Source organism: Daphnia carinata, chromosome 10, assembly GCF_022539665.2.
Source record: "Daphnia carinata strain CSIRO-1 chromosome 10, CSIRO_AGI_Dcar_HiC_V3, whole genome shotgun sequence".
NCBI lineage: Eukaryota > Metazoa > Arthropoda > Branchiopoda > Diplostraca > Daphniidae > Daphnia > Daphnia carinata.
In genome coordinates this window covers 6,544,711-6,570,103 of record NC_081340.1, presented here as the reverse complement: position 1 = coordinate 6,570,103, position 25,393 = coordinate 6,544,711, and the positions used below count along the sequence as shown (strand labels likewise).

Sequence of the window (25,393 nt, the reverse complement as noted above, 5' to 3'; positions counted from 1 at the left end):
TACAATTTCAAATTAAGAACGAATCCGAACGCGTGAGGGGGACCTGAATGAGAACGATCCAAGACTGTCGAGCTTCCAAACGATACTAAACTCGGGACAACTCGGGCCCAAATGGTCAAAGCAATCAAAAGAAGCCTTTCCTGCACTCTCTCTTTCCCTCACACAACCCTTTTATCTACTTCCCTCTACTTCCCAATAAAATATTTAATCTGACGAGTCCACCTCTTTGCAAACCATACAACCTTAACATCTCCAATTCTTTCTGTATCTTTGCTCTTTCGCTACTAGAAAAAAAATGTTACGTCTCCATCTCCGCGTGTGCGGCCCTTTTTTTTCCCGAAGAGGCTTGTTTATTTCGTTCGTTTGTTTTGTCGGCGCAACGCTGCACCCAGGGAGCCGTTTAAAAAAAAAAAGTATAGGACCACCCAGGAGCTGATAGTTTACATGCACATCAAAGGTGCAACCAACAAAAAAAAAAAAAGGGGGGGGGGGGGGGAGATAGAAAAACGTCACTGTGTGTAATCCAGTGCGTAAACGATTGCTTCCATGACGACCAACGGATCATAATATTGGACGTTCCCTGCTGCTTCTTCGTCTATCCGGCTTTGAGAGCACTACCTAGCGACCGGACGAACGATATGGCTTTTAGACTTGGATGCTCGCAACGCTAGGCAAACAAGACAATTATCGCTTTACCAATTGCTGATATGGAAAATAGGAAGCAAAAACTGAACGGGGGGAAAAAAAAAAAAAAAAAAAAAAAAATGCCCCGTACGTATTTGCAACCAGCGGTGGAAGGCAAATCGTGTGCGCTGCTCATCTTTTTTTTTTTTTTTTTTTTTTTTGCAACAAACGCGAAAGGGGGAAGACAACAGAGCCCGTGACGCAAGTCGTGTAAAAATCAAGCAATCAGACATGTCAAACATAGATACGCATCAAATATTTCAGTTGACTTGGTGAGCCAAGAAAACCGGAATAAGAAAAAAAAGAGGGGGGAATTGTATACAAGCATACGCGATTTATAATGAACTCTCTATTCTCTTGCAAACTCCCCCCCCCCTCTTCTTTTATATATATATTTTTTAAAGAAAAGGATATACGAGTCACTTTGTAAATATGATCTACTATTAAATACATCTTGACCTCGTCCTTTTCGTTGCGAACGTTTCCTGATATCGTTAATGTTTCAAAGTTAATTTTAAAAAAGTTACTTGCTCTAATGACCTACGATACCCAAATCAAATTTTCCCGCGCTCGATATCGACAGGAAACCTTCTTTTGATACCACCAATGAAATGAAAAGGAGATGCAATAGTGTTATCAATGAAAAAAAAAAAAAGTCAACAACATGCGCGGATGCGAGACGCATTTTTAATGATTTAAGAAAATAATAATTCAAGAGGCTGTAAAAGAGAAGCGGTTGTGATTCTGATAGAGAACGACGAACGTCTAAGAGGAAGACGTAAGTGCGGGATCCCATTTAACAGGAGAAAAATCAGTTCTATCACGCTCACGTTAATAGCTGAGAAGGCAAGGAAGAATTCAAAAATGAAAACGAAAGCGGTTGTCGTGATTTTGTCCCGGTTTGTCGCTTTTTCCAACGACGTCAGAGCTTCAAGAATAGACACGCAAAAGGTGGAATTTGAATACTAATACCTGATTAATCTGCTCGACTGGCGTAAGCGTGTCACTATTGCACACGATAGACATTTTCCTATAATCTCCCTCTCCCTCCAAGAAATAAGGGGAAAGAATCAACAAAATGGAAGAAATGGGGTTGGACGTTAAGCACATGAAAAAAAAGGGGGAAATTAGTTTCTGGTAGTCACGCATCATTTGAATTTTGACGGTGCGGGAAGCATAAATTTGTGGCAGAGTTTAAAGTCAAAGAAAGGAAAAAATAAGGGGGGAGAGGGGGAGGAGCTGGACGAGTTTGTTATGGGTGAGGTCCCCATCTAACGATCTCAACTTGTGCCTTCTGCGGCTTCCAAAAGACTTTTTTATAATTAGAATATTTTTTTTTGGCCTTTTGAATGTAGTGATTCGAAATTGCGACTAACTCCCCCTCACCCTCAAACGAGCTGAGATTATTAGCCTTTTTACAAGATTTCGATTGAATAGACGACAACCATCGCGAAAACTTCCGTCTTTTACGATGCACAAGAATCCTTCATGAGCTCACATGTAGGGCCAGCCTTCCCTCATTACGATAAGGAAGAGATTGTGTGTGTACACAAGAAACTGGTGAATGAAGCTCCCTTAAGAGGATCTTCATAGTTTGCTTAGTATCTCCATCTTTGCTCTTTTGCGCCTATCCACGTACAAGATATTCCCCAACCGTCATGTCCACAAAGTACGGGATTTAAAAAAAAAAAGCAAGATTTGCACGAATGAAACGTGATTGACTCAAGCGAATACAAGGATTGATAAACTAATGAAACATCAAAGAAAAATCCATCCTTTTTTCTGTAGCCTAGCTATCGATTACCAAAAAGATCCCAACCCACTGTGATTCAATAACAACTGCGAGTACCTTTAGCGAAAATAAGATGAAGACGGGCGAAAAGAAAAAAGGCAAAAAATAAATAGAAAGTTGAAGAACATGAATCATGCCCGGAGAAGTTTGACAGGACAAGATTTCAAGTTCCGATATCAAACGATTGTGGCAGCCAACGCAAATTATTACGAGGATTTTCATCATTTCAAACACGGGGAAAAGAAAAATGGAGACTTTGTACGTTCGCATATTAGTTTCGTTTTCGCACGGACACAATGTAACAAAAAGTTGGTGTGTTTTTTTTTCAATGGATTGCCCATTTCGAGGCCCGCCCTGTTTCCATAAGTTTGCGCATTTCGATATCTTTCGCTACGCTAAAAAACAAGAGCGGCACTCGATCGCGGAAAGAAAACAAGTTGAAAATGACTTACCCGAATTGGGCGGCTGTGGGCGGGTGGCTCCTACGCGGATCGACCGATGCGGGCAGACGACGACTTTCGTCGCTTCCGGAAGAAGTTGATTATCTTGAACTGAATTGGTCAAGTTGAGTTCCAGGCCCTCGACAGATGTGAGACGGATGACAATCTTGGGCCGACTATCGTTGGAATCCGAGGAATTGAAATCAGGAGCGGATTCTCGTCGTTTGCCCGTCACAGGCGTTTCCCAATCGTCCGGACTGACTCCGACGAGATGGAACTCTTTTGAGTTTTCGCCAAAGCTGGACGATAATGTTGGCGTGGACTCGGAGGTTTCATTCAGCGAGATGGTGGATCTGGAAAAGGATCGTCCGTAACGAGGCGACTGGCATCGTCTCAAAACGGCCGACTCGACGTCCACCGTCGTCAAAGACTGATGATGACGCCTCTTTTCCATCTTAAAATTGTCTACACATATCAATGGTCGACCGTCTTCCATCCATGCTCCTTCAAACAATGTTTCACGATCGCAACACTCGTTGCCCCTGTAACATAAAAACACAGAAAAAATTACAAAATTAAATCAAAATTAATATCAAGAAAACATTTGACAGTATTCTTTCATTAATAGCTAGTAAACCCCAATACAATAGGCTACGATGAACAAGAGCGCAAGGACTGTATCGCCGGGACAAGCGTAAAAAAAAGGGGAGGGGGGGAATCGTTGGTATTTCTACGTCGTCCTATTTTGATGCCTCGAATACATAAGATAAATGAAGAAGTAGATTTAAAAAAAAAAAAAGAAAAAAGAAAATAGCTTTAGACTACACAGTAGACTAGGCCGTCTTTTTATTTTGGCAACGAGTCGAGGTGCTGATCGTGTTTACGAGCGGCACGTGCTTGCCGCTGCAGCTGGAATCGTTCCAGAACAATCTCATAGCAGCCGAAAGTCTAAGAAAGAAGGCGCGGAAGACAAATCCCCTCTGTCGAAACGAACTCTTTTTCTTTCATAAAAAAAAGGGCCTAAACTTTCAAAAGTTGTAAAGAAAACGATGTGATGTGACGGCCAAGGGAGGAAATAGAGGAAGGCGACGATATCTATTCAGAATCAAATGAGGGAGAGACTGGAAAAGCTGGGCACGATGGCACCGCTGGAACTCAATTGAGCGTGAACGGGCATGGTGTAGGAAACGATGGTTATTATTCGCACGCAATCTATACACTTTTTTATACCCATCGTCGGTTTCTAGACGGAAAGGTTGTGGCGATGCCTGGAACAACGTCCTGTTCGGAGTATGAGGCTGGCCAACAAAAGGCCGGGTTTCTTCGTCTTCGGAATGGGCAGCGTGAATTTCGACGACTAGCGAACCTTCCATGACGGTTACAATTTCAGAGACCACAAGAGCAGACGAACAAATGGTGCATTCTTCTTCCATTTCGTCAGTGGCTACTTGATTGTTTGTCTGCTGTTCAGTCTCCCAGTAAGATTCACCAACGGCTTCCAGCTGAGTGGATTTCCAACAGTTGACCGTAGGTGTATGCTCCGGCGACCGGATACCACTCTCTCCATCGATGGTAACGCTCTCTGATGACATTCGGCTATTCGGTGTCAATAAATTAAAGGCGTTGGATGACATCTTCAATTTTTCGGTAGCGTTACATTGCGACGCTTTCGATTGAAGCGGAGATTTCGGGGTGGTTGAGCGAACGGCTTTGCCATTCTCAGAGGGACTCACAACGCAGCGAATGTCTAGGCAACTTTGTAGGACACGGTATTTGCTGAGCGGCACCCCCATTTCGCCCAGTTTTCGGCTAAACACTACGAGCAAAAGTACACCTATGCACGGTGATCGGGACACGTTTTGGGTTCGCCGAGTGGCCCGAAGCGGCGAGCAATACCTGGGCAACGAGTCGGCTTGGAAAGCGAGACAAAAGAGAGCGACAACGAGCTTTTAGCTTGATTACGCATCGCATGGCAAGCATTTGACCTTATTGATCTCGTATCTTTTTACCCTTCGTTTTCCGTTTCTGGTGCATCTTTTGCGACGAGTAGTCACGAGGAGATGAGCACACGTCACATACACGACGCCCTTGTGTGTATGTGTTTCTTCTATGTATAAGCCTTCGAAAACGATGTTACCATAGCAGCCGGATCTCTACCAATGTTCTGCGTCTACTCTCGTAAAGGTCTCTCTATATAAGAAAAACAAACATGAGACCGAAAGCAGAAAGAACTCTGAAAGGAAGAGAATGCAGACTCACTCATGGCAATATGACGGGCTCATTATATCTGATTGGAAGCAGATCAAATGAGCTTGGCTGCAAGTCGTTTCTCGAAGGTAGGACGGGGGAGGACTACGACTGCCATGCAAGAGAGCGATGGGGTGGGCTTCAAAGGAGTTCGTCCTTTCCTTGTGCGTAACGCACTAGGAGTCCTCACTTCCTTGGCGTGACAGCTGAACCTTTTCCAGTGGCGCAGGACACCTATTACACACATGCACATTTACCTGGTGATAGTTCAACTAACATTTAGAATTTAATTTTAAGAGATCACAATTGTTTCTTGTATTAATTTGTTTTAAAATTACTTACTGATTTCAATGGATCAGGCTTTGTCATCACAAGCCATCATATGTTTCTCCTACACGGTAATGATCAAGCAGTTGAATTAGTTGTGTTGGGGACATTCTTTCCTTCCACGAATATTTGTTTTCTAATAAAAAGACCTGTAACAAAACGTTTCAGCATAAAATGGCAGCGTTCACCAATATACATTAAGCTAAAGTGGAATAACTATAAGCTAACCCATTCCTCAAGCAAAATTTGTTACACTTATAATGGAGGTTGCATTCAACTATTATATTCGACTCAACACAGAATGGTTACTGCTAACTTCAAATTAATTACATAATCCCATAGATAAATTTACTATGTAGTTGCCTTGGTTACCCCACTTAGGTTCTACTAGGAAGCTATCAGAAGAACATATTGTTGAACCTGAAATGCAAGTTCTCGAAAGCCAAAAAAATTAAGCTTGCAGAATCTATTACAAAATATTTTGTTGGAAATATGATTCACTGCAATCAGTTGCACAAGTCAAAGATGTTATGTCAATGGGAATAATTTATAATTGTTTCCAACATAATACTTTGCTTGAATTCATTGAGAGGTAGCCAAGAGCTTGGGTCACCTTAATAATGTTCCGTTGATCATCAGCACCTTCTCCTGCAAGAATTTTATCCACAGCAAACAGCTTTACATTATGTATGGATGGATGCAATGGATACCACGAGATTCAGCTGCAAACCATAGGATACGGACCACGAGATGTATATGTGATACAAGACACAATCTTTTAAAAGATATAACTATGAGGTGTGGCATTTTAAACATGCCGCTCATACCAATTTACCACTTTTGCGAAGTATGGAACTTAGCCTATATTGAGTTGGTACGTTGTAAAACGTACATGGTTCTTGAAATTAAGAAATTTCTCGACATCCTGCAACCGAAAATACGAGACCTCGTGCGAAACAGCGATGATGCATCTTGTATCTCTCTTACCCATTTGGCGCGCTTTTCACAGATCCCTGGTATACGCCAGTTTCCAGCGCCACCTTATGGGCAACAGTTTCCAGAGCCTCTTGTGGAGACAGATGTCATTACGGAAAATGGAATCTGCCAGTACCGTCGTACCGTCACGAAGCTTAAGTTTTTAATAGAATCCAAAGCTGTACGCTTCAATAAGATTTACCTATGAGCAAAGAAGAAAATATTTATCAATGGTTAAGAAGATGATTTGGTTGCACCATTTTTTTTTATCGAGATTGCAACGCAATCAGGGCAAATCTGGCCTTCCTGAAGGTGGCAATGAAAAAGTGGCGCCTTTTGCCATCTGGTGCTAAAACGAAAAACTATGTAGAAATAGTTATTTCTGTGCAGTTTAAACGACTATCTCATTTGAATCTTTAGAACTTTTATATTTTACATTAATTTCGTTACTGAAATAGCGAAGACTGCAAATAAAAAATTGTATTTCAAATAAAACATATATTATTGTATTCCATGGTAGAGAACAACAAGCCTCGGTGGCTCAGTTGGCAGAGCGTAGGTCTCATAATCCTAAGGTCGTGAGTTCGAGCCTCACCCGGGGCAAACATTTTTAGCTTCTGTTAATTTATGAAATTTGTGTTTTATTTGTTGGTTTTTTATTCGTTAACTAGTTAATCCACGTTTTTCAAAGGATTCTCTCAAATCGTGTTTGTGCCTCAACACCTGTTTTCCGTTTTAAAATTTATTTTATTTAAACAACCGCATGTACCACGTAATACAATGAAAGTAAAATTATTACACAAGAAACTTAACAACAAAAACATTTAAAAAGAATTCACCGTCGTCGGTGGTATTGCGATAAAGACGCGTACACCGTGAATCATAAGTTTCACACATATTCCGCGTACGTGCAATGTGGATGAATCTGAACTCAGCAGAGGATCAAAGGAAAACAGCAGCACATGAATGCTCGTAGATTTATGTAAAAGAGAATTTATGTCTACAAATGTTTCGGAACGGGTCGTGCGTCACCGGTACTGCAACAGCAGCAGCCGGCATTCCCTTCGATACGGCGTGGTTTGGAGGAAGGGGAGGTCCGTCATATGCTTCATGTTGTGTAGATAGAGAGAAACCCGGAGCAGAACATCAGCAGCAAAGCACGCGCGCGCGTGCTGTTTGCTTAGCAGGCGACCAGATGTGCCCAGCACCCGCTGGCTGGGCGTGCAAGTGGTCAGGGAAGAACCACCCTTTGGCGCTACTACAAAGACAATTGCCTTTCTTCCTTCCTTCCTTCCTTCCTCATAGAAGCAAAAGAGAAAAGAAGATGGTGAGGGGGCATGCTCCCAAATGAGTAGGGTCACTGGCAAATCAGAGTGCAGGTCATTCATCACACAGCACAATGCCCATGTAGAACGTTCAGGAAGAAGGCGTCGTCGGACGTCGCCACCTTTCTTTCTTCCTCTCGTTTTTTTCCCCTTGTATCCGGAAAATCAATTTAAGACTTTCCAAAAAAAAAAGAAGAGGAGGAACTCTTTGACACGCGGTTTCAATTTCTGCAAACAGCAGCTATTCTCGTTTGAAAACAGTTGCGCGTGCCGCGGCTGAATGTTAAAGACAATGCTCTACGTTTTCGATGGCTTCAAGAGGGGAGTAGAGAAAGGGTTGTGACAGTTGTATGCACATCTTATAGTGCAAAGTAAATTTCCATTCATTCAAAAGTAGTGAGGGGGGTTCTGTTTTTGGAAGCGCCCACGGACGGAGTGCGGAGGTCGGTGCGCGCTCGTGCGGAAGTGGCGGCTTTTTTTAAAATTATTATTATTATTATTTTCCTAGAATTCCTTTAGTGCAGGCTCGCTTGGAATGTTCATCTACTCCCTTGCGAAAGAACTTTATGCTCCGCTCATCAGTTCAGTTTCCCCTTGATGATTTTTTGTTGTTCTTTTTTGGAACTTGGCAGCCGTGCCAGTCCTAGAGGGAAATGAGAAAAAGAAAGAAGAAGTCACCGTGTGCGCTATGCGTCCAGCATGTAATGTTTCCCTTACAGTTCTTTTCAAGGCTCCTCTCTCCTCACTGCCACCCGGTTCCATCCGCAACATATGGTGACGTCGCGCGTGTCTTCCCACAAACTCCTACGGATACGGAACGCCATTATTTCTTATCATTATTTCGTCTATTTTTCTTGAAACCCCCTCGTTCAGCAAAAGCACAAGTAACATGTCAAACGTGAAAACGAAGCAAAGAGAAAATGAAATGTCTTTTAAATTGTGAACCCAATTTCCAAAATCACTGGACCGTCCAACATGGCAGTTCTAGCGGTAAAGAAAAAAAAATGAAACAATGATGGGAATGGCTTTAAAACGTCTAACCTTATCACATTTGAGTAGCATGCGCAAAAAAACAAAAACCCATAACCAAAGCTCATTAATTTCTGTCTTATTACATCCTTCTTTCTACTAAAAATAACGAAGGTTTTCAATTCCAATTGGATCATATCGCACGAGTTTCAGTGGCAAAAAGAATAAGCAGTTGCCATATGGCTTTAGTAGGATCGTATGGTATTACATCATATGTATAACGCATAGAGACTTGAAGCTTAACAGTCAGACGTCTCTTTTTCATCCCCCCCCCCGACTTCTCTTATTATCCCCCAGCTTGCCGTACCGCTGGCCAACTTGATGAGGTCACGTCCTCGGATTCAATTCCATCGCGTATACACTCTCTTTCTCCAATCAGTGGCTGCAAGTTAGCCCCCCCCCCTCACATAACGAAGGCCAACATTATACTGTCCAGCAACAAATTCAACAAGTTTTTGTGTCTTATTAAGCTCGTTGTCATGGTAGATCCTAATAAAATAGAAGCATTTTCAATCTTCCAAAACATAGGTCTAGAGCGTTTAAAAAGCTTAAGACCTTCGTTGGAGGGTTGATGAGATAAAAATAATACTACACCAACCGTTTTCGGAAGAAGGCTTGAGAAGGGGGAGGAAAAGAAAAAGGGACGCGGGACGTGTTATATATGCGGATGTCAGTAGTTCACAGTGGTGGTGGTAGTGGCTGGTTTTTTTTTTTTTTACTGTTGTTAGTGGTGGGCACAATAAGTTAGGGTAAGGGGGGGGGGGGTTAAATATAGGACCTTAGTAGTAAGGATCGGCTGGGGAGCTGAAAGACAGAGAGGATGCTATATAAGCCTATTTTCAGGTGGTCTCCCCCTGAAAGTTGAACATCTTCTCGGTGGTCGACACCCACCTCCTATACTTCAAGTTGGAGTAGAGCTATATAGCAGTCAAGTCGGAAGACTGCACTAATATAGGCAACCCCGGCACGCTTGGCTTGCTGTGTGCTCTTCTTTTATTTTCTGCTGCTGAGGGCGTTTGAGAGATATCTTCATCTCCACTCGGAAACAGATCACACACTCTTAAACCGCGGAAGAAGGAGAATAAGGCAAGGGGGTGGGCAGAGTATCTGTTTCTCTCTCTCTCTCTTGTATGCCACTTACCTAATATTAGACATCAAGGCACAGGCTAGTGCATCTCTTCAGTTTAAATGTTTAGCCTTGAAAAAGAGGCCTTTGTGGCATTATTAGATAACAGGTCCATGATTTTGGGGGAAGTTTGGTTTGCCTTGTTTTTGCTTAAAGAGACGGAAGCTCCAGGAGATCTGTAAGAAATAAAGCAAAAAAAGGAATGCAACGTGTGTACAAGATTGAAAAACAAAAACAACACGGAAGGTGTCGGAGGGGGAGAGGAAGAAAAAGAGGGTCGAAAAATGGAACTTATTTTTAAAATCACCACGGCTCGTGTCAAAGACAAACACACGTAGGGAGCGTACTATTGTTACTCACCGATGCCCGTCGTTACTGGCTGCAGTCAACTTCGATTTCGAAATGCTCCAATTCATTTTCTTCCACTCCGAGCTGCGTCATAACATCCTGCGTAACTTTGCATACACTCGCATTGGGTAATGTACTGTCAGGGTGGGAAAGAAAAAAGAATTAAGAAACGTACAGATAGTTCCGCCGGACGAGATGCATATAGGAACTCTTACCGAGTTGTTCTTCAGTGCGAAAAGGGGTGACTTTGATCCTTCCTTGAGAGCACCGAGGAGGGGGGTGGCTCGTGTTACGTTGAAAATACACACACACACGCTTCTTCCAAGATCCGGCGCAGATGTCTTGCCTGGATCAACCGAAAAAGCTATACAGCACACAGGCGAAATAGGGTGAATGTGCTGCTTGATGAGAAAAAGAGAGTTTTAAAAAGAAAAATAAGGCAAAAGTCAAGCAAAACGTTTTTTAAAACTCTCCTGTGCTCCTACTTGCTATATATGGGGGGGGGGGGGTAAAAAGACTTGTTCCTTCCCTTGCGTTTGCGTTCCAGGTTCCTTCCTGCTGATGTATACGAGCAAGAGCGAGAGGGGATTTTTGTCCAAGACTAAAAAAGAGAGAGAGAGAAAAATAGTGAGGCTTATACAGACAGTGCCGCTGAGCGAGAGAACGGAAGCATCGCGATACAAACACATGTTCACTTGCTGACACCCTCTAAGAAAAAAAAAAAAAAAAAAAAGACCGGATGTTTGGCGTCCTTTTTTTTGTGTCCCTTTTCTCTTTCAACTCAATAACCTTTTTACCTCTGAAAGTCTATTATTATTTTTCGAATCGAACTTTATTATTACGTAAGATCATTTACCGAACGAACGCCATATTTTTGCAAATTCCTAATCGTTCCAGCTCGGTTGGGTTGTAATAATAGAAAGAAAACAAAGGTCTATGTAGATCATCGTGGGGATGTTGCATCGGATCTATATGGATCCCCCCCCCGCACCCGCTAAGAAATGGAGAGGAAAAAAGAGAAAAGGAAGGACGAAGTATTTTCAAGAGCAAGCCACTTTTTTTTCAGTATTAGTTTTCTGCTGCACAGAGAACAGAGAGCCGGGTGGTGGAGGACGGTGTCTTTCGCATAGATGGCGCTCTAGATAGTCCAAAAAAAAAAAATGCCGGGAGCTGACTGTGTAGGGTGAAATGGCTCTGCTGTATATCGAGTTCTTATTCCCCCTGTTGAAGAAGGCATAGCATTGCCACGTACAAGAGGAAAGAGGAGGAGGCGGTGGAGGGTCGAAGTGGGAGGAGGAGAGCAAAGAAGAAGAGGTGGGGTCCATGTGTGCACGTGGTGGTCGGTCGGCGGTAATTTTTAGAGGCACCGGGACACTGAAGATGTTGGCATTCGTTCCAAACATCTCGTGGTGATAGCGTGTGCTCTCTCGGCGTCCCTCACGGCCAAAATTTCGATTTCAATTGGACACAAAAAAAAAAAAACGTTAGGGCGTCGGGCCTTATTGTACATTTCGCTGAACCTTATATTGCTGTCACGTTGGGCTAGTTGTACTGTCATTAGCGTTCGTTGGATTTGCAATTACAAGATCGCGATCCTCTAGTGAAATTCGCAGCTCAAGTGTTTCTTTAAATTGCATCACACAATCCCCGACCTTTTTTTTTTTTTTTAATCGAACAGTCTGCCTGTCGGATCATCAGGATCAAAAAAATGCCTAAATCGTTCCTGTTTACTCATCGACGTTACAACATCAGCCCCGTTCCTGCCGGTATGTACAAGTTTCTCGTTCAACGGCTCTCGAAGATTTCGAATGTTCCTTTCCTTTTTGTGTCGCTACATCCGTTGGTGTCATTGGATGATGCGCATCGTTCTATCGCCTCTTTCACATCGCACGTATACACCCACCGTTTCCCTTTTTTTTTCCAGCGCTCTGATTGCGTAGTCTACTATAAATAGCTAACATGCCCCCCCCCTTCCTTTGGTAAAGACGTGTGTAGCACCCACCACGACCACTACCTCTGCCACTGCAGCCGTTACCTCCACTGTCCTCCAAATCTCCGTAATTCAATGTCTGAAACGAAATAATAATTTTAAAAAATTATTTATTAATGTTAGAAATGATAGCAATTTAAAATGAGTGGCAGATTTGTTTATTTACCTTATGATTTACGGCAATCCCGGAATCGAAGTTTGGAACTGATTTTGCGGCGACATGCGTCCAATCAATCTGCAAAAGAAAAAGAACAAATAATGAGACAGGAATGTGATTGGCTTGAGCTACACGTCATTTCTGGGTAGCGAACAGTTGCGCACAGGCGCTGGAACGTTAAAAGAAAAAAAAAAAGAAATAGTGAGGCAGAGAGGCAGGTGGGCACTCAATCCGAGAAAACCGGGCAACGGCGTACACACATGCTCGCCGTTTCGTCCGCCCCACACCAAAAATAGAACTTTTTTTTTCTCTCTTTCTCTCTCGAGACGGCGCAACGCGTCGTCGACCTCGTCTCAACGACGACGACGTCTGGAACCCACGCCCTCAATCCCCAACACACACACAAAAAAAAAGGAACGTGTTTTTCGTTCCAGGAAACTTTAGCGTGAAACAGAGAGACGCATGAATTTTCGCGAATGAGATCAGCTGGAACAGAGCCACACGGGCTAGAGTCCAGCTCCCAACATCCCCCCCCCCCCCACAGTATGAGTATTATAAGCAACAGTTGGTTAGCAAGTGGTCACCACGGACAGAAATAAACTCTTGTCCCTTTTCCCCTTACTGGCCCTTTTTTTTTTCTTTCACTACCCGGAATGCGGATTCCTGCCAGAAATGTTTGTTTGCTCTCCGTCACTCAATTTGTTGATTTTTTTAACGACAGAAGAGGCAGCAACGATTGCATCATCGATCAGGAATGCTAAAGATGACGTCCCTGCTGTTGTCTCCGTGGTCAAACAAGTCCAGCAACCACAGCGTTGCAATCAGCAACAACATCGGAAGGCGGGCAGCAATCCGCAAACCTATCCAGCGTTCCCTCTGTCGCCTGGCCAAGGAACTGTAGCCGAGCTCAAGTCACCTGGACGGCCGCAATCTGCCCGCATTTCTCCCGTCATAGGCAGTGGTAGTGCTGGGACACCTGATGGCCGCCTCCAGCACCACGGCACTACGATACCCGAAGAGATGTACAATCTGTTCCAGTTGGCCGAAGTCAGTCTGGCTACTTCAGGCGGGACTGAATTCCGTTCCGTGCTGGAACGCTGGCGCCATCAGCAGCAAGGCTTGGTGATGGCGCGAGCCTTGAAAAGCCCAGTTGTCAAAATGCTGGACATGTCCAACTGCTCCAGTCATTCAACGCCCGTGCTGGATAAGCCGCTGGATTTGAGCCGCGACCCAGCAACAACGGCCACGGCCAGCGAAGTCCGCATTTTGACACCGTCGCCATCACCGACTCCATCCGAGACTCATCTCACCATTAATCTCGGCCTGCGCAAGAAATCACCGCAATCCAGCAGGGCCGCCTCGTCTGAAGCGGACGACGATGAAGACGACGACGATGATGAAGATGTCGATGAAATGGATGCCACAGATTCTTGCTGGTCACCTCACGATGTCACTTCGTGCAAGTCCGTCTCTGTCGCTGTGAAAGGGCCAGGTGCAAGCAATAGCAGCAACAGTGGCGACAGTCACACAGGGCCAGACGGACATGAATGTCCTGATTGTGGAAAGCGTTACAGCACTTCATCCAACCTGGCCAGACATCGACAGACTCACCGATCACCAGCTGATCAAAAGGTATACAAACGCAAATTGTTTATGAAATTGACTTACATTTTAATGTTGTTCTTATAGGCGAGACGCTGTCCTCATTGTGACAAAGTTTACGTTTCAGTTCCAGCTTTCTCAATGCACGTCCGCACTCACAGCCAGGGTTGCAAGTGTCCTTACTGCGGTAAATCATTTTCCAGGCCGTGGCTGTTACAGGGCCACATACGAACTCATACGGGTAAGAAATGAAACGCAATGCTTTGTTGAATAAATTAACATCTAATTATTTGATTAAAATTAGGCGAGAAGCCGTTTACCTGCCAAATATGCGAAAAGGCTTTCGCCGACAAGTCCAATCTGCGCGCACACATTCAGACTCATTCCAATTTGAAGCCGTTCACGTGCCAACGTTGCGGCAAAGCCTTCGCTCTCAAGTCCTATCTCTACAAGCACGAAGAGTCGTCGTGCATGAAAATGGTCACCAAAGGTCCCGCTCCTGATCCCAAAGACGATTAAAAATCCAGTCAGTTCAATAGCCCTATAACACTAAAGATACAAAGATTAGTCTCGATCGGCTCTTATTGCCAAAATTATACATACTTACGATTCTCTCCATTGATAGACATTTAGGATTCGCCATTTTTTTATGCAAAAAGGACCTGGTTTTTATAAGAGCATTATAAATTTAAAGGAAAAAAAAAGGATGATTATTCTAAGTCCCGTAAAACTGTGTGTAGATAGAAGTAAGTGTTTCTCCTTTTTTTTTTCCTCTTCTGTTTTCAAATACTTGGTATATTGAAATCATAACAAACAGCTAGGCACTCCAAAGAAAAATGTGTTTTGCGGTCAAACTGTTCTAGCCTTGCCTAAACCGAGGGGAACAAAAGACGATGATATATTTATACTCTTTTGACTTGTAAACTTACTTTAAAACAATCGGATCAGCCTTTTGTTTTCACTGGTTTTTTGTTTTCTTCGTCTTGACAAATAGCGAGATAGAACCTACGGAAGAATTGATTAGTTGAAAACATTGTAGCCCTAAGATATGTATGACTATTTGTAGGGACCACTATTCTTCGTTTGATCGGATTCCACGCAAGTGTAGTCTCGCCAATGTAGTGCCTCATAATACTCCAATCCAAAATGATAAAAAAATATTAGAGTACTTTTCTTTAAAAAAAAGTTACACATAATCATTAGAAAAATAGTTTCTGCCCATGATTGGGCGAATTGAATCTAACAGGGCAGTTGAAATATGCTTGTCAAAGAAACAATTCGTACACTAGTCTACGTGTATGCAAATATCAAGTGCCCTTGTTAATAGTGATGGTATTGAACATTTCAGAAAATGATTCGTTTCTTATATTTAACGGATTTATTTTCTCTTTACTCTTGTTTTTTTTTTAAATCACCTTCCATTTATGTGGATGGCCTGCTAAACCCACATGAATTTTCGGTTCTTTAAAAAAAAAAAAAATGAATGGATAGTTTTTTTTTTCTACAGTGACACAAACATCTTGTTTTGGTATAGCCATCTAGTCTTTCTTAAAATCAACTCAGCGATGGAAAATTCAAATTGTCGAACCGAGTAAATACCAAACTTTGCTATTCATTGTGTGCCAAATATGAAGGATAAAATACTCATAGTTTTGTCTGAGTCTTCTTGATATTTTCTGTTTTATAAAACTCTCTACTTTTATACTCCCTTCTCCGGAATGTAATTGACGATTGATGACTATACTCATTACTTTTGGAAAGACTTCGACAATAAACAGTTTCAAGTTAAAACACTTCACGATCTTGCACACCTCAAAAGCATAGCGTTCTGGCTATTTTTGAACTATCCAAAGCTGATTGGCAACGCGAAAGGAGTTCCATAGAAGCAAACGAAAAGCTTACCTGGTGAATATGTCCAAAACTACATGAACCGACGCTGACGTCTTGACGATTACTTCTAGTGGAACCCAATGCTACGATTTCCGTTTTCCCGGCCGAGTGATCCATCTTGAATGGTTAGGTACCTGTCATGCCAAAAGGTAAATAAAAACATTTTATTTATGTAGATATCTGTATGCTGTATATAATTTTTGTTTACCTTCCCAGGTACAATACGAGGAATGTACACAGTGCTTCCAACAACTATTTCTTCTTGAATTGCACAAAGGTGGCCATTTTGGTATCAAGATATTCAAGTCTATGCAATAGTATGTTACCATAAGGAGTAGAAAATCCGAAACAGCACATTAACTCATCCAAAAGCGAAATCAAATTGTCTCTCTTCAACATTTGTCCACGAATACAGTGGCTCCCCAACCTAGCCAACGGAATAAATGGTAAACTCTGTCAATGAAATGAACTCACCAGAAAGCTGTCAAGCCATCCGTTGAAGATCATCTTTGAAATGCCTATTTAAAGAAGATAAACAAGCTCATTAGCGAATTGAAACGTGGTTTGAAAATCAAAACAAAATTTATACGAGATTACGTGATAAAGTGGTTCTTGCAGAAACATTTCCTCCGGTGCAATACAAACTTATTGGCAAGAAAGTGGGAAAATATCGTTTCCTTAGCTAATTGCAAGTCTCTTCGACATTGCATTAAAACTGAAAGAGAAAAAGCAATTACTTCCCGACCATTTTCAAACACAATTATCCAACTTCAAAAGGGGGGAGCAAAATTGAAATGTGTCGCTTAAGCTGTTCGGGGTTCAATACTTATCTCAGCTTTAAGATCAGGTCAACAAACATAACATACGACCATTGCATAGCGATTAAGCTGTCTCTATGTAGCTAGAATGGGAATTGGTTATGCTGGTTAGCTTCAAAAATGATAAAAGTTTAACGTAAGAAAAGCCGTAATCATTGTCGCATATTGGTAGAAAGCGGCAAAAGAATAGATTCTTCGTGAAGCATTCGTTTAGCGACCTTCCTGTTAGCCCTAAAAGGGAACGGTTTAGAAGATTGGAAAACTAGTTTCAAAGGTTTCAAACTGTTATACAGTTAATAAACTACCCTTCTAGTTTATTTAATAGTACGCAAAATTTAAAAAAAACAAAAAACATAGCAGCTACAATAAATTAAACAAAATACCATCTTGGTTGTGTCCGAAAGTAACAAGTTGATTAAGCAGTCTAAACTGGTTGGATTTCATTCCTACTCACAGACGTTATGCCTTGCAGAATTTTTTTTCTTGATTATAGAAGTAGGCAGGGGAGATCTTGAAGCAATTCATTTTCTTTCTCGTAGAATACGTTCTACAAGGTTCAGTTGCTCGCTGACCGATGCATCTTTTACACTTGTGCGCTTCCGTGCTGTCATATGCGTTTTTCCCGACGTGGTCATGTTGTTCGATGCATCCCCAACATTTTCAACCTGAAAAAAAACCTGAAATAATTTTAAAAATTCACAACACAAATAACATGCTTTCTTCTTACGTTATCTTTGAACGTGGTAGCTCCTTTTGAAATAATCTTGCCAGCGTATTTTTTCTTTGAGCCTAGTGGACGTTTCTTTCTTCCTTTTTTCGGCTCCTCTGCCTGTCCGTCACAGCTTTCGTTGCCAAGGTACTTCCTCATAATTTCTTCAATGGAAGCAGAGACGTTAATAGGCTCTTCATGGGTTTTTATTTTCGACGCCCCTGAAACACCTGGAACTTTATTTTTTCTTGATTTAATCTCTGATTTGTCACTGGTGACCTTCTCTATTGGAATATCAATTTTAGATTCTGTAAGAATTTTGGTGATGAGAAAATCTTTGGAACGGGATGAATTTTTCTTTGAATCGGTTGTTTCACTCCGGTTATCACTATTAATTTCACAAAGGTTATCTTTTTTACTTCGACACTTAGTTTCGTTCGTTAAACACTTGGCACGATGTTCTTTCTTGAGAGTTTTCTTCAAAAGGGATGCAGGAGCTTTAAACTGTTCGCAAAACGGAATGCAAACCAAGTTACTTGACGTTGGAATGACTTCCTGCTTTTGGGATTGATCTTGGCCTTCATAAGGCAAGTTGCCTTTAGATAGAACTGCGGTTTGATATCGATTTTCCTTGAAAATTGATATGCTGCAAGATGTAGATTGACAATTAGCGTTACGGGAATTGACACATTCGAATTCCGCAGGTTGTGGGGCATCAATTCTAACCGTAAACGATTTCTCGGAGGTCAGAGATGTAACTTGGGCTTTTGATGAACGCTGTATGTTTGAAGGTCTGTCACTAACAGTTTCAAGTGCTTCTTCTGCTTTTCTATTGGAGGAATTGAACTGACGGTGCAAGTTTTCAGCAACTATTTCCTTCGCTGGTAACTCATTCAGAAGGGAGGGTGGTGACGGCTGGTCTTCCATTGTCGGAGATTTCGTGCTTGATTGTTCCTGTGCTACATCTTCAAAATACGAAATATTCCATGAGCCTGAGCTAGACAATTTTCGTTTATTCTTTTTCTTGATGTCACAAAGGTTTCTTGATGAGTAGGTGTCCCAAGTTGACTGTTTACTGATCTCATTCTCTGTGACATTTCTTAACAAACGAGGTTTTGTCTGCTCAATACATGTGTTCGAATCTTCGTACTTCTTACGCGTTCCGATTGGAGTCGAAACAGCGATTGGGATAGGAACGGAAATAATGGATGCGTTCTCGAATGTAATCGATGAATCCCGTTCTTTTCTTCGAATTCCAGTCAGGTTTAAACAATTATTTGAAAACAGTTGATGGGAGGATAAAGGACTTTTGTGTGAAAATTCCTTCTCTGCATGGCTCATCGGTGAAATTGTAGTACGTGGTAATGGAGTCAACTCAAGTGATGGATTGGCACGATTATCATTTTTTACTTTACGAGTAGTCGATCCGCTTTCCCTTGGAGCACTTTTCATTGTTGCTAGCTTATGCTGGGCGCGGCAAGCAAACATGCAGTTATCTTCCTGATTCCTTGTTCCTGATTCATTCCTGCGAAGTGCTACATCTATTTCAGACATAGAAATTTTTCTTCGTTTAGCCAAATATTCAATTAGAACATTGTCTGAATCAATGCTTTGTTTCCTCACACTTCTGGTAATGGTAATTTCTGAATTCTGATTGCAAGTTTCATCGATGACATAAGTATTTGAGCTATCTTTGGGCCTGTCAAACATTTTGCTTCTGGACCTCTCTGAGGATGAAATCGGTGAAACTGAAGAGAGTGTGGGTTCTGGCAGCGGGATGGCATCAAAATTGTTTATCGTCGTCCTGTGCAACGGTAACCTGCTTCTTCTTGAGACATTTCTTGCCATTGGCAGATCATTCTCTTCTAAATCACCAGTTTCCGATTCATCGCTGCTTGGGAATGTATACGGGCTGATAGACGCTATTTTCTTCGGTTTAGGTGAATGTTCAATTTTAACTTCTTCCGGATAAATGACTTTCTCCCTGGTTTGACTCGTAATCTCTTTGTCGCGAATATTTTCCAATTCAGAATAGTCGTCAAGTTTGTGGCCGTCCATTGCTACACCGATTTCTGTAAACACATTGGGAAAAAATAAGATTATTGTTCTATGATGACTCGATTTTCAAATATAATTACCGGTATTATGTCCGTCGGGATTGACAAATGACGAGAACTTCCGTGTAATGTATCTTTTAGAACGAACTGTAGATGCTTCAGTGGAACAATGCTCTTTAACGACGTGATTCGCTTTGTGGGTGACCTTTTGCCCTTGTATCCGAGTGGGTGTACTGGTTTGTTCGGATCCTGTAATTACATTAGTTAGAGGAAAAGCAAAACAAGTTCCCTCTGTTGGGCGTTCCGTTTTGTGTTGTTTTTGTACTAATCCGTTAAATGGGCTGCTCCGCAGTGGAAGTTGGCTGCTCCCCTCGTTCAGATTTGATGTCGCGGAGGGCTTCCCATAAGCTTCTTTCTTCTTGCAGCCTTCCAGGTATTGACGATATAAGGCTGTCACGTCGGCATCCGCGTTCCGGATGATTTCAAGGCACAATTCAGTAGTGATGCAAGAGTTTCTTACGATATCTGACTTTTTGGGATCGTTAAATAGGAGTGCATTGGTGTGTATGCGGTGAACGTCGTGTTCAACTGCTGCAACACGCCGATAAAAGCGGTGATCCAGTCTTGCTTTAATTGTGCGGAGATCAATCGGATACTTAACAATGGATGCGTAAGTAGGAAACTCATCAAGGTCAACGGGGGCCGAAAAATGCTTTGCCACGTCTAGATCCATAATTTGGATGATTCCAGAAGATATACGATAAGTTTCAGAATCACGATCCCCTACTGGAGGCCAGTCGTTTTTCCCAGGCATATAAGATGTCCTTATGATTTCGATCGGTAGTACTCGTACACCAGCCCCAACGCTACACGGTTTTCTGTTTGGATCGATGTTTTCTAGATCCCATGGACTAAGACGGTCTAAATCACCATTGTCCCATCTGTTATTTAAAAAATATTACTTGATAACAATTGAGTAAGAGTCAGCGATTTAACATTGAGTTCTACCTGATGACGTAACATAGAAACATGGATTCAGGAAATTCGGGATTGAAAGGCTCACGCTTTATGAACTGGCCTTCCCACCACATCTGGACTCCGCGATTGTCATTCATGAGACTCCGAAACCGTTGAAACAAATTCCATTGGCGCGTTATAGCAGCATCGTAATCCTGTTTTAGTACCAAGAAATCCGGCACTTCATCCATATCATGGTATTTGATCACAAAAGTCTTTTTTGTCAACGATCCACTTCTAGGATCGAGTCGGCACAGCTAAAAAAAAAACAAAAAAAAAACAAATACTAATATAAAAAAATACAAATAATACTAACACACTGCAAATAATCAATAGTTGAAATCACCTTCAAGCAAACGAGCCTTGGTGGCTCTATCTCATACGTTACACATATGATTCTAACCAATTCTTGTTGATGAATTGTCTGTTTGGACCAAGGAAGCGAACTCGGATTTACTTCATATAATTTTTTCTGCTTTACGGTGTTTACGTAGAGCTCATGACCTGAGTAGAAATAAACGAGTAAAACTGACCACTTATAATAAAATCAATAATAAGAAACAAACCTTGCCTGAAGTACATGACTTCATCGCCTATTTGTGGATAGAAAGGTAACCTGCGCAGCTCCGTTGAAGATAACCAATCAGAAAGCCGAAAGCACTTCATGCCCATTTTTTTACTTCTCTTTGCCATCATTTTCCCTTGCTCTAATTCGAATTTTCTTAAATTGCTTGAGTTTGTGATGTACTTCTTCGTGATTCATTGATCAGTAAGGTTATCCAGTAAGCCTTTCCAAAGTCTTCAGATTCTTTCCTGCAGCTGCCAATGCCTGTGATCACAATTATTCTTCAATGAGGCTTTATCGTTCTGTAGATGAAGTTCTCCAGTAGTTAAAGCTAAAAGTGAAATCGTTTGCTGAAATATGAATAGATCACGAAGGCAAAGGCAGGAAATTTTACAGAATTTCTAGCGAACACAATGAATATTGTTCTTAGTTCTACTAGCAAAACAGCCTTGGTAAATGACCAACCTCACTTACAGTTTCTATCACAGTTCAAAATCTAGGCTAATATTCACAAGGAAGAACAACATATGGCAAAGTTTACACCCTCATACTTTATCACCCGTAGTAAATCCATGGATTTACTGAACGGGATGCACTGATGAAAATCTTTTGGAATATGTTTAGTAATTTACCCGCCCTTCAGTTATTTACAGTCTTTTCAGATAATTTCAATGCAGCTATTACATCCTGATAGATATAATTATACTTTTTTGTTCTGAATAGCACGCTAATGCCTGAAAGTTACCAATATTACCTTAAAGTATGGCTATCTTCTGTCGATGAATCACGCGGTTGCTGACCGCCATTTTGAACTTACATTGATAATGACGCTGGTAAAATTTGGAAATGCTACATGGTACGAACTGCGATTCACTGCAGACAAGATTGGGATAAAAAAACCATGAGTCATGTCATTTCCTCAAACGCTGCTAGATATATCATTTCAATTGTTAACTTGTAAGCTTAAAAGTACAGAAAATTGAATCTTTTAAAAATGCCAAAGTCTTTCTACAGTCTTTTTCTGAAAAAGCCGTCCAATTTTGTATGACAAAGACTTCAATCATGGTTTAAAAACATGGAACACAGGTAAGCCAGCCTCAGTTTGTTAATACCCGGATAACCCGTGGATCACCCGCGGGTCCATTTTCGACCATCGGGGTATACTATTTTTTAGGCTAGTTTGGCTGGCCAGGTCTTACCGGACAAACTGGATCTATCTACCGCCATCTTGAAAAATGGTGCCAAGTTTTGAAAAAGGTCACAAACGAGAGGTAGTTGTTTACTTTTCGAATCTGGTTTTAGCTGGGGCGCCAGCGAAGGCCGAATTTTAGCATGTTTTAGGACGTTAGTACGTTATGTACCAAGTAATTTTACTCACCTAAGTTACCAAAGTGTAATCCAGAATACAGGCTTTAAAAAAAAAGACATAGGGTTTTCCAAGTGATTTGAAAGTTTAAATAAACACAGATCAAAGACTACGAAAATGCTAACGGAACGCGGGTTCCGGATGGCTTGCTCGCCCCTCATCGGTCAGTAATATGTACAATAGGATGCCACTTGAGGAAAAGTACACTGCTTCGTAATACTTACGTTACTTGTAAGCATTTAATTACACCTTGGCTTCACATGACATTGGTTGCTGATTGAAGACCTTAGCCCACATCCATAAGGTTGTGCAATCAACACATCAATAGAATACGAATTAATCTGGCGATAGATCCGACTGGTACGGAGTAATGGCTCCTCCCACTATTGCCGACTATAAAATACTGTAGCAGCAAAATTCACACCATTCTTACGGGACAGGTATTCTCAGGTCAGTTCCAGCACAGCCATGAAGTTCCTATTTTTTTCTCTTCTGGTCTTGGGTGTCTCTATCGGCTCCATAAAAGTAATGAACAAAATTTTATTAACTTGTTGTCCAATTGCTATTTTATTCGAAAAATGTATGTTTTTAGGGATGGGCATCCGAGGGCGAGGCTGTGCAAAAAGAGATTAAAATTACACACGAAGATGCAGTCAAAGCACCCGAAAACGTCAAAATTGTAGCAAACAATACGTCGATGCCCATTACGCCCAACACATCATCGATAATATTGCCGGCGGTAAGCCCTACACGAAAAACCCGTGAGGCTAACATTAAACCACATGTGACCACCAAGGCTCCTATTCGTAAGACCCGAGAAGCTACCGCTGGGCCACACCTAGCGGCTACCAAGGCCCCAACCCGTAAGGCCCGAGAGGCTACCGCTGTGCCACATACCGTAGCCAGTAAAGCCCCAACCCGTAAGACCCGAGAGGCTACCGCTGTGCCACACGTTGCGGCTACCAAAGCCCCAACTCGTAAGGCCCGAGAGGCTACCGCTGTGCCACACGTTGCGGCTACCAAAGCCCCAACCCGTAAGGCCCGAGAGGCTACCGCTGTGCCACATACCGTAGCCAGTAAAGCCCCAACCCGTAAGGCTCGTGAAGTTACCACCGTACCACAAGCTGCAACTACCAAGGCTTCTAAGAGTCAAGAATCTACCCCTGTGCCACACAACGCAGCTACAAATGCTCCTACCCGTAAGACCCGGGAAGCTACCGCTGTGCCACATGCCGCGACTACCAAAGTTCCAACCCGTAAAACCCGAGAGGCTACGACTGTGCCACATACCATAGCTACTAAAGCCCCGACCCGTAAAGCTCGTGAGGCTACAGTTGCACCCCATGCCACCACTAAGGTTCCAATGTCAAAAGCCTAAGACCCCAGCTTTACATTACCACGACGATTACCCAGTGATGCGGATGAAAGAGTCACCAGCTATTTCTAGAATGGAGGATTAGATTCTAAAATTTTATTACTTTTTCTGTTTAGGAAAACGTGAAAAAATTAAATTAAAAAAAACGAAATAAAAGAATCTATCACAATTCTCTTTGCTTGTCTGTTGTTTCTAAGAAAAGCTTCTGAATAATAAAAGTAATAAGATAAATATAATGATCAGTCAGTATAAAACTACCTCATGTTCCTGAATTTACTTGATTATTGGTGACCACAACCATTTTTTCAATAAAGGGATTCTGTTACCTTTTTTGGTTGTTCAAAGGGCGTTTCCATCTCCTACAGGTCCTCAACTTGTGATGCACAAATACACGCGAACAAAAACAAAAATTCCAAGTTGAAGTAAACCAGAATAAGTGAAAATAAGGTAGTTTACACATTCACGGGTTTACCTTGAGCGAAGGAGTTTGCGTGACTTAACACATGACTTCTGAATTTCGCGTGACATTCCCGAAATCGTCATTATTCATGGTCATAAATTGTGACGTCACTTTTTTTATGTAACTTGATTTGAAATAGAGGCCACATTCCTACAATAAGTTCTTCAATAGGTGGCTCCAGAATCAGTTCGTGGTAACTTGCCATTGCCTGTCACTGTTGAATTATTCCAGGTTTGATAATTCCTTTAAGAATTTTGATCAATCATAAAAAGTTTCTAATCATGTAACAACAAACAAGAAAAAACCTGTTTGATTTTCTAAAATAGTCTGCATGAGTCTGTTGAGATTTTACTGCCCTGGTCGGAACAGTAATATCTTAGTATTACCCGAATGACATCGTGAAGCACGTGTGCTGGTTTTGCCATGATTCACGCTACTTCGCCAATGACAGATAGGATTTTCTAAAATGAGGCACCTTCTACTGGTTTTGCTTGCTCAGCCTGTATGCACAACGAATGTAAATAAAAACCAGTAGGATTATTTAGGAAGCGATAGATGACTTATAAACTTACCTCGTTTCTCTGGATATCAGAAGGTTACCATTTTCCTGCCGAGTAGTCTTGTAACTAGATATAAAGCTAACAACTAAATTACCAGAAATTGGGAGTCCCCGCAAATGTACTGTATGCCTAGCATCGCAGAAGATAAATCTTGTGTAGAATACAAAGAAGCTCGTTCCAAAATGGAGAAAGTCTGAGAGTAAAACACATGCCAAATTTACAAATTCGTCACTTTCTAACTGAGAACAATGAATGTCTTGGCAATTAAATGTAATTAATTACATCAAATTCAATGCTTCATACGACTTTCAATGGAACTAAATACTCTAAAATAATTATTGTTCTAAATTTCTTACTGTATATACTTACCACGTTACAAGATGATGACAAGTTGTTTTTCAAGAAAAAAACCCAGACTTCTGATCTGAAAACAAGGCCATGGAAAAAACCCCTTGTTATAATGTATTAGTACCTGATGCAACTATAATTTATATGGATGACTCGATGCACGATGATTGAAAGAATGGATTTGAA

At 41.7% G+C, this 25,393-nt stretch overlaps 5 protein-coding genes, 1 long non-coding RNA gene and 1 other non-coding gene across 9 annotated transcripts in view; 4 read left to right on the top strand and 3 right to left on the bottom strand.

Annotated features, from left to right (window-relative positions):
• The window catches only part of LOC130701540 (dual specificity calcium/calmodulin-dependent 3',5'-cyclic nucleotide phosphodiesterase 1-like), a 28,275-nt gene extending 23,223 nt beyond the window's left edge, over positions 1-5,052 (bottom strand). Inside the window, exons 1-2 of the mRNA XM_057523521.2 lie at positions 4,926-5,052; positions 2,929-3,458 (exon numbers count right to left, since the gene is read on the bottom strand). Coding sequence (XP_057379504.1) covers positions 2,929-3,412 — 484 coding nt within the window. The 5' untranslated portion in view covers positions 3,413-3,458; positions 4,926-5,052. The remainder of the gene's footprint in view (positions 1-2,928; positions 3,459-4,925) is intronic.
• The window catches only part of LOC130701376 (large ribosomal subunit protein eL28-like), a 53,272-nt gene that overhangs the window by 10,611 nt on the left and 17,268 nt on the right, over positions 1-25,393 (top strand). The window contains exon 1 of one of the 3 annotated variants that reach the window (XM_059497391.1): positions 12,475-12,482. The exons of the other annotated variants lie outside the window; for them this stretch is intronic. The gene's annotated coding sequence lies outside the window, so the exon portion shown is untranslated. Of the gene's footprint in view, positions 1-12,474; positions 12,483-25,393 lie in introns of those variants that run through there. 3 annotated transcript variants of the gene reach the window in all.
• Trnam-cau (transfer RNA methionine (anticodon CAU)) lies at positions 6,996-7,068 on the top strand. Its single transcript has one exon. It is a non-coding gene; the product is annotated as a tRNA-Met (tRNA).
• Positions 8,773-24,008, top strand: LOC130701523 (DNA-binding protein HU homolog). The gene is made up of 3 exons (XM_057523502.1): positions 8,773-8,779; positions 22,927-22,989; positions 23,057-24,008. The coding sequence occupies exons 2-3, from the start codon at positions 22,933-22,935 to the stop codon at positions 23,840-23,842; spliced, it is 843 nt and encodes a 280-aa protein (XP_057379485.1). The 5' UTR covers positions 8,773-8,779; positions 22,927-22,932; the 3' UTR covers positions 23,843-24,008.
• On the top strand, positions 11,605-14,906 carry LOC130701511 (zinc finger protein SNAI2-like). Its single transcript, XM_057523490.2, has 4 exons — positions 11,605-12,059; positions 13,162-14,072; positions 14,130-14,283; positions 14,347-14,906. The coding sequence occupies exons 1-4, from the start codon at positions 12,002-12,004 to the stop codon at positions 14,559-14,561; spliced, it is 1,338 nt and encodes a 445-aa protein (XP_057379473.1). The 5' UTR covers positions 11,605-12,001; the 3' UTR covers positions 14,562-14,906.
• Positions 17,100-21,397, bottom strand: LOC130701496 (uncharacterized). The gene is made up of 6 exons (XM_057523464.2): positions 21,100-21,397; positions 20,880-21,037; positions 20,525-20,790; positions 19,598-20,457; positions 17,478-19,531; positions 17,100-17,415 (listed from the first exon to the last, which is right to left on the bottom strand). The coding sequence occupies exons 1-6, from the start codon at positions 21,227-21,229 to the stop codon at positions 17,272-17,274; spliced, it is 3,612 nt and encodes a 1,203-aa protein (XP_057379447.1). The 5' UTR covers positions 21,230-21,397; the 3' UTR covers positions 17,100-17,271.
• On the bottom strand, positions 23,863-25,356 carry LOC130701552 (uncharacterized). The gene is made up of 5 exons (XR_009004097.2): positions 25,229-25,356; positions 24,872-25,052; positions 24,605-24,799; positions 24,312-24,542; positions 23,863-24,212 (listed from the first exon to the last, which is right to left on the bottom strand). It is a non-coding gene; the product is annotated as an uncharacterized LOC130701552 (long non-coding RNA).

Coding starts and splice junctions, on each gene's coding strand:
- LOC130701496 (XM_057523464.2), bottom strand. CDS start 21,229: ATGATGGCAAAGAGAAGTAAAAAAATGGGCATGAAGTGCTTTCGGCTT. Junction 20,458..20,524: donor TTTCTATGTTACGTCATCAG/GTAGAACTCAAT, acceptor TTTAAATAACAG/ATGGGACAATGGTGATTTAG. Junction 19,532..19,597: donor TCCCGACGGACATAATACCG/GTAATTATATTT, acceptor ATGTGTTTACAG/AAATCGGTGTAGCAATGGAC.
- LOC130701511 (XM_057523490.2), top strand. CDS start 12,002: ATGCCTAAATCGTTCCTGTTTACTCATCGACGTTACAACATCAGCCCC. Junction 12,060..13,161: donor CATCAGCCCCGTTCCTGCCG/GTATGTACAAGT, acceptor TTTTAACGACAG/AAGAGGCAGCAACGATTGCA. Junction 14,073..14,129: donor GATCACCAGCTGATCAAAAG/GTATACAAACGC, acceptor TTGTTCTTATAG/GCGAGACGCTGTCCTCATTG.
- LOC130701523 (XM_057523502.1), top strand. CDS start 22,933: ATGAAGTTCCTATTTTTTTCTCTTCTGGTCTTGGGTGTCTCTATCGGC. Junction 22,990..23,056: donor TCTCTATCGGCTCCATAAAA/GTAATGAACAAA, acceptor GTATGTTTTTAG/GGATGGGCATCCGAGGGCGA.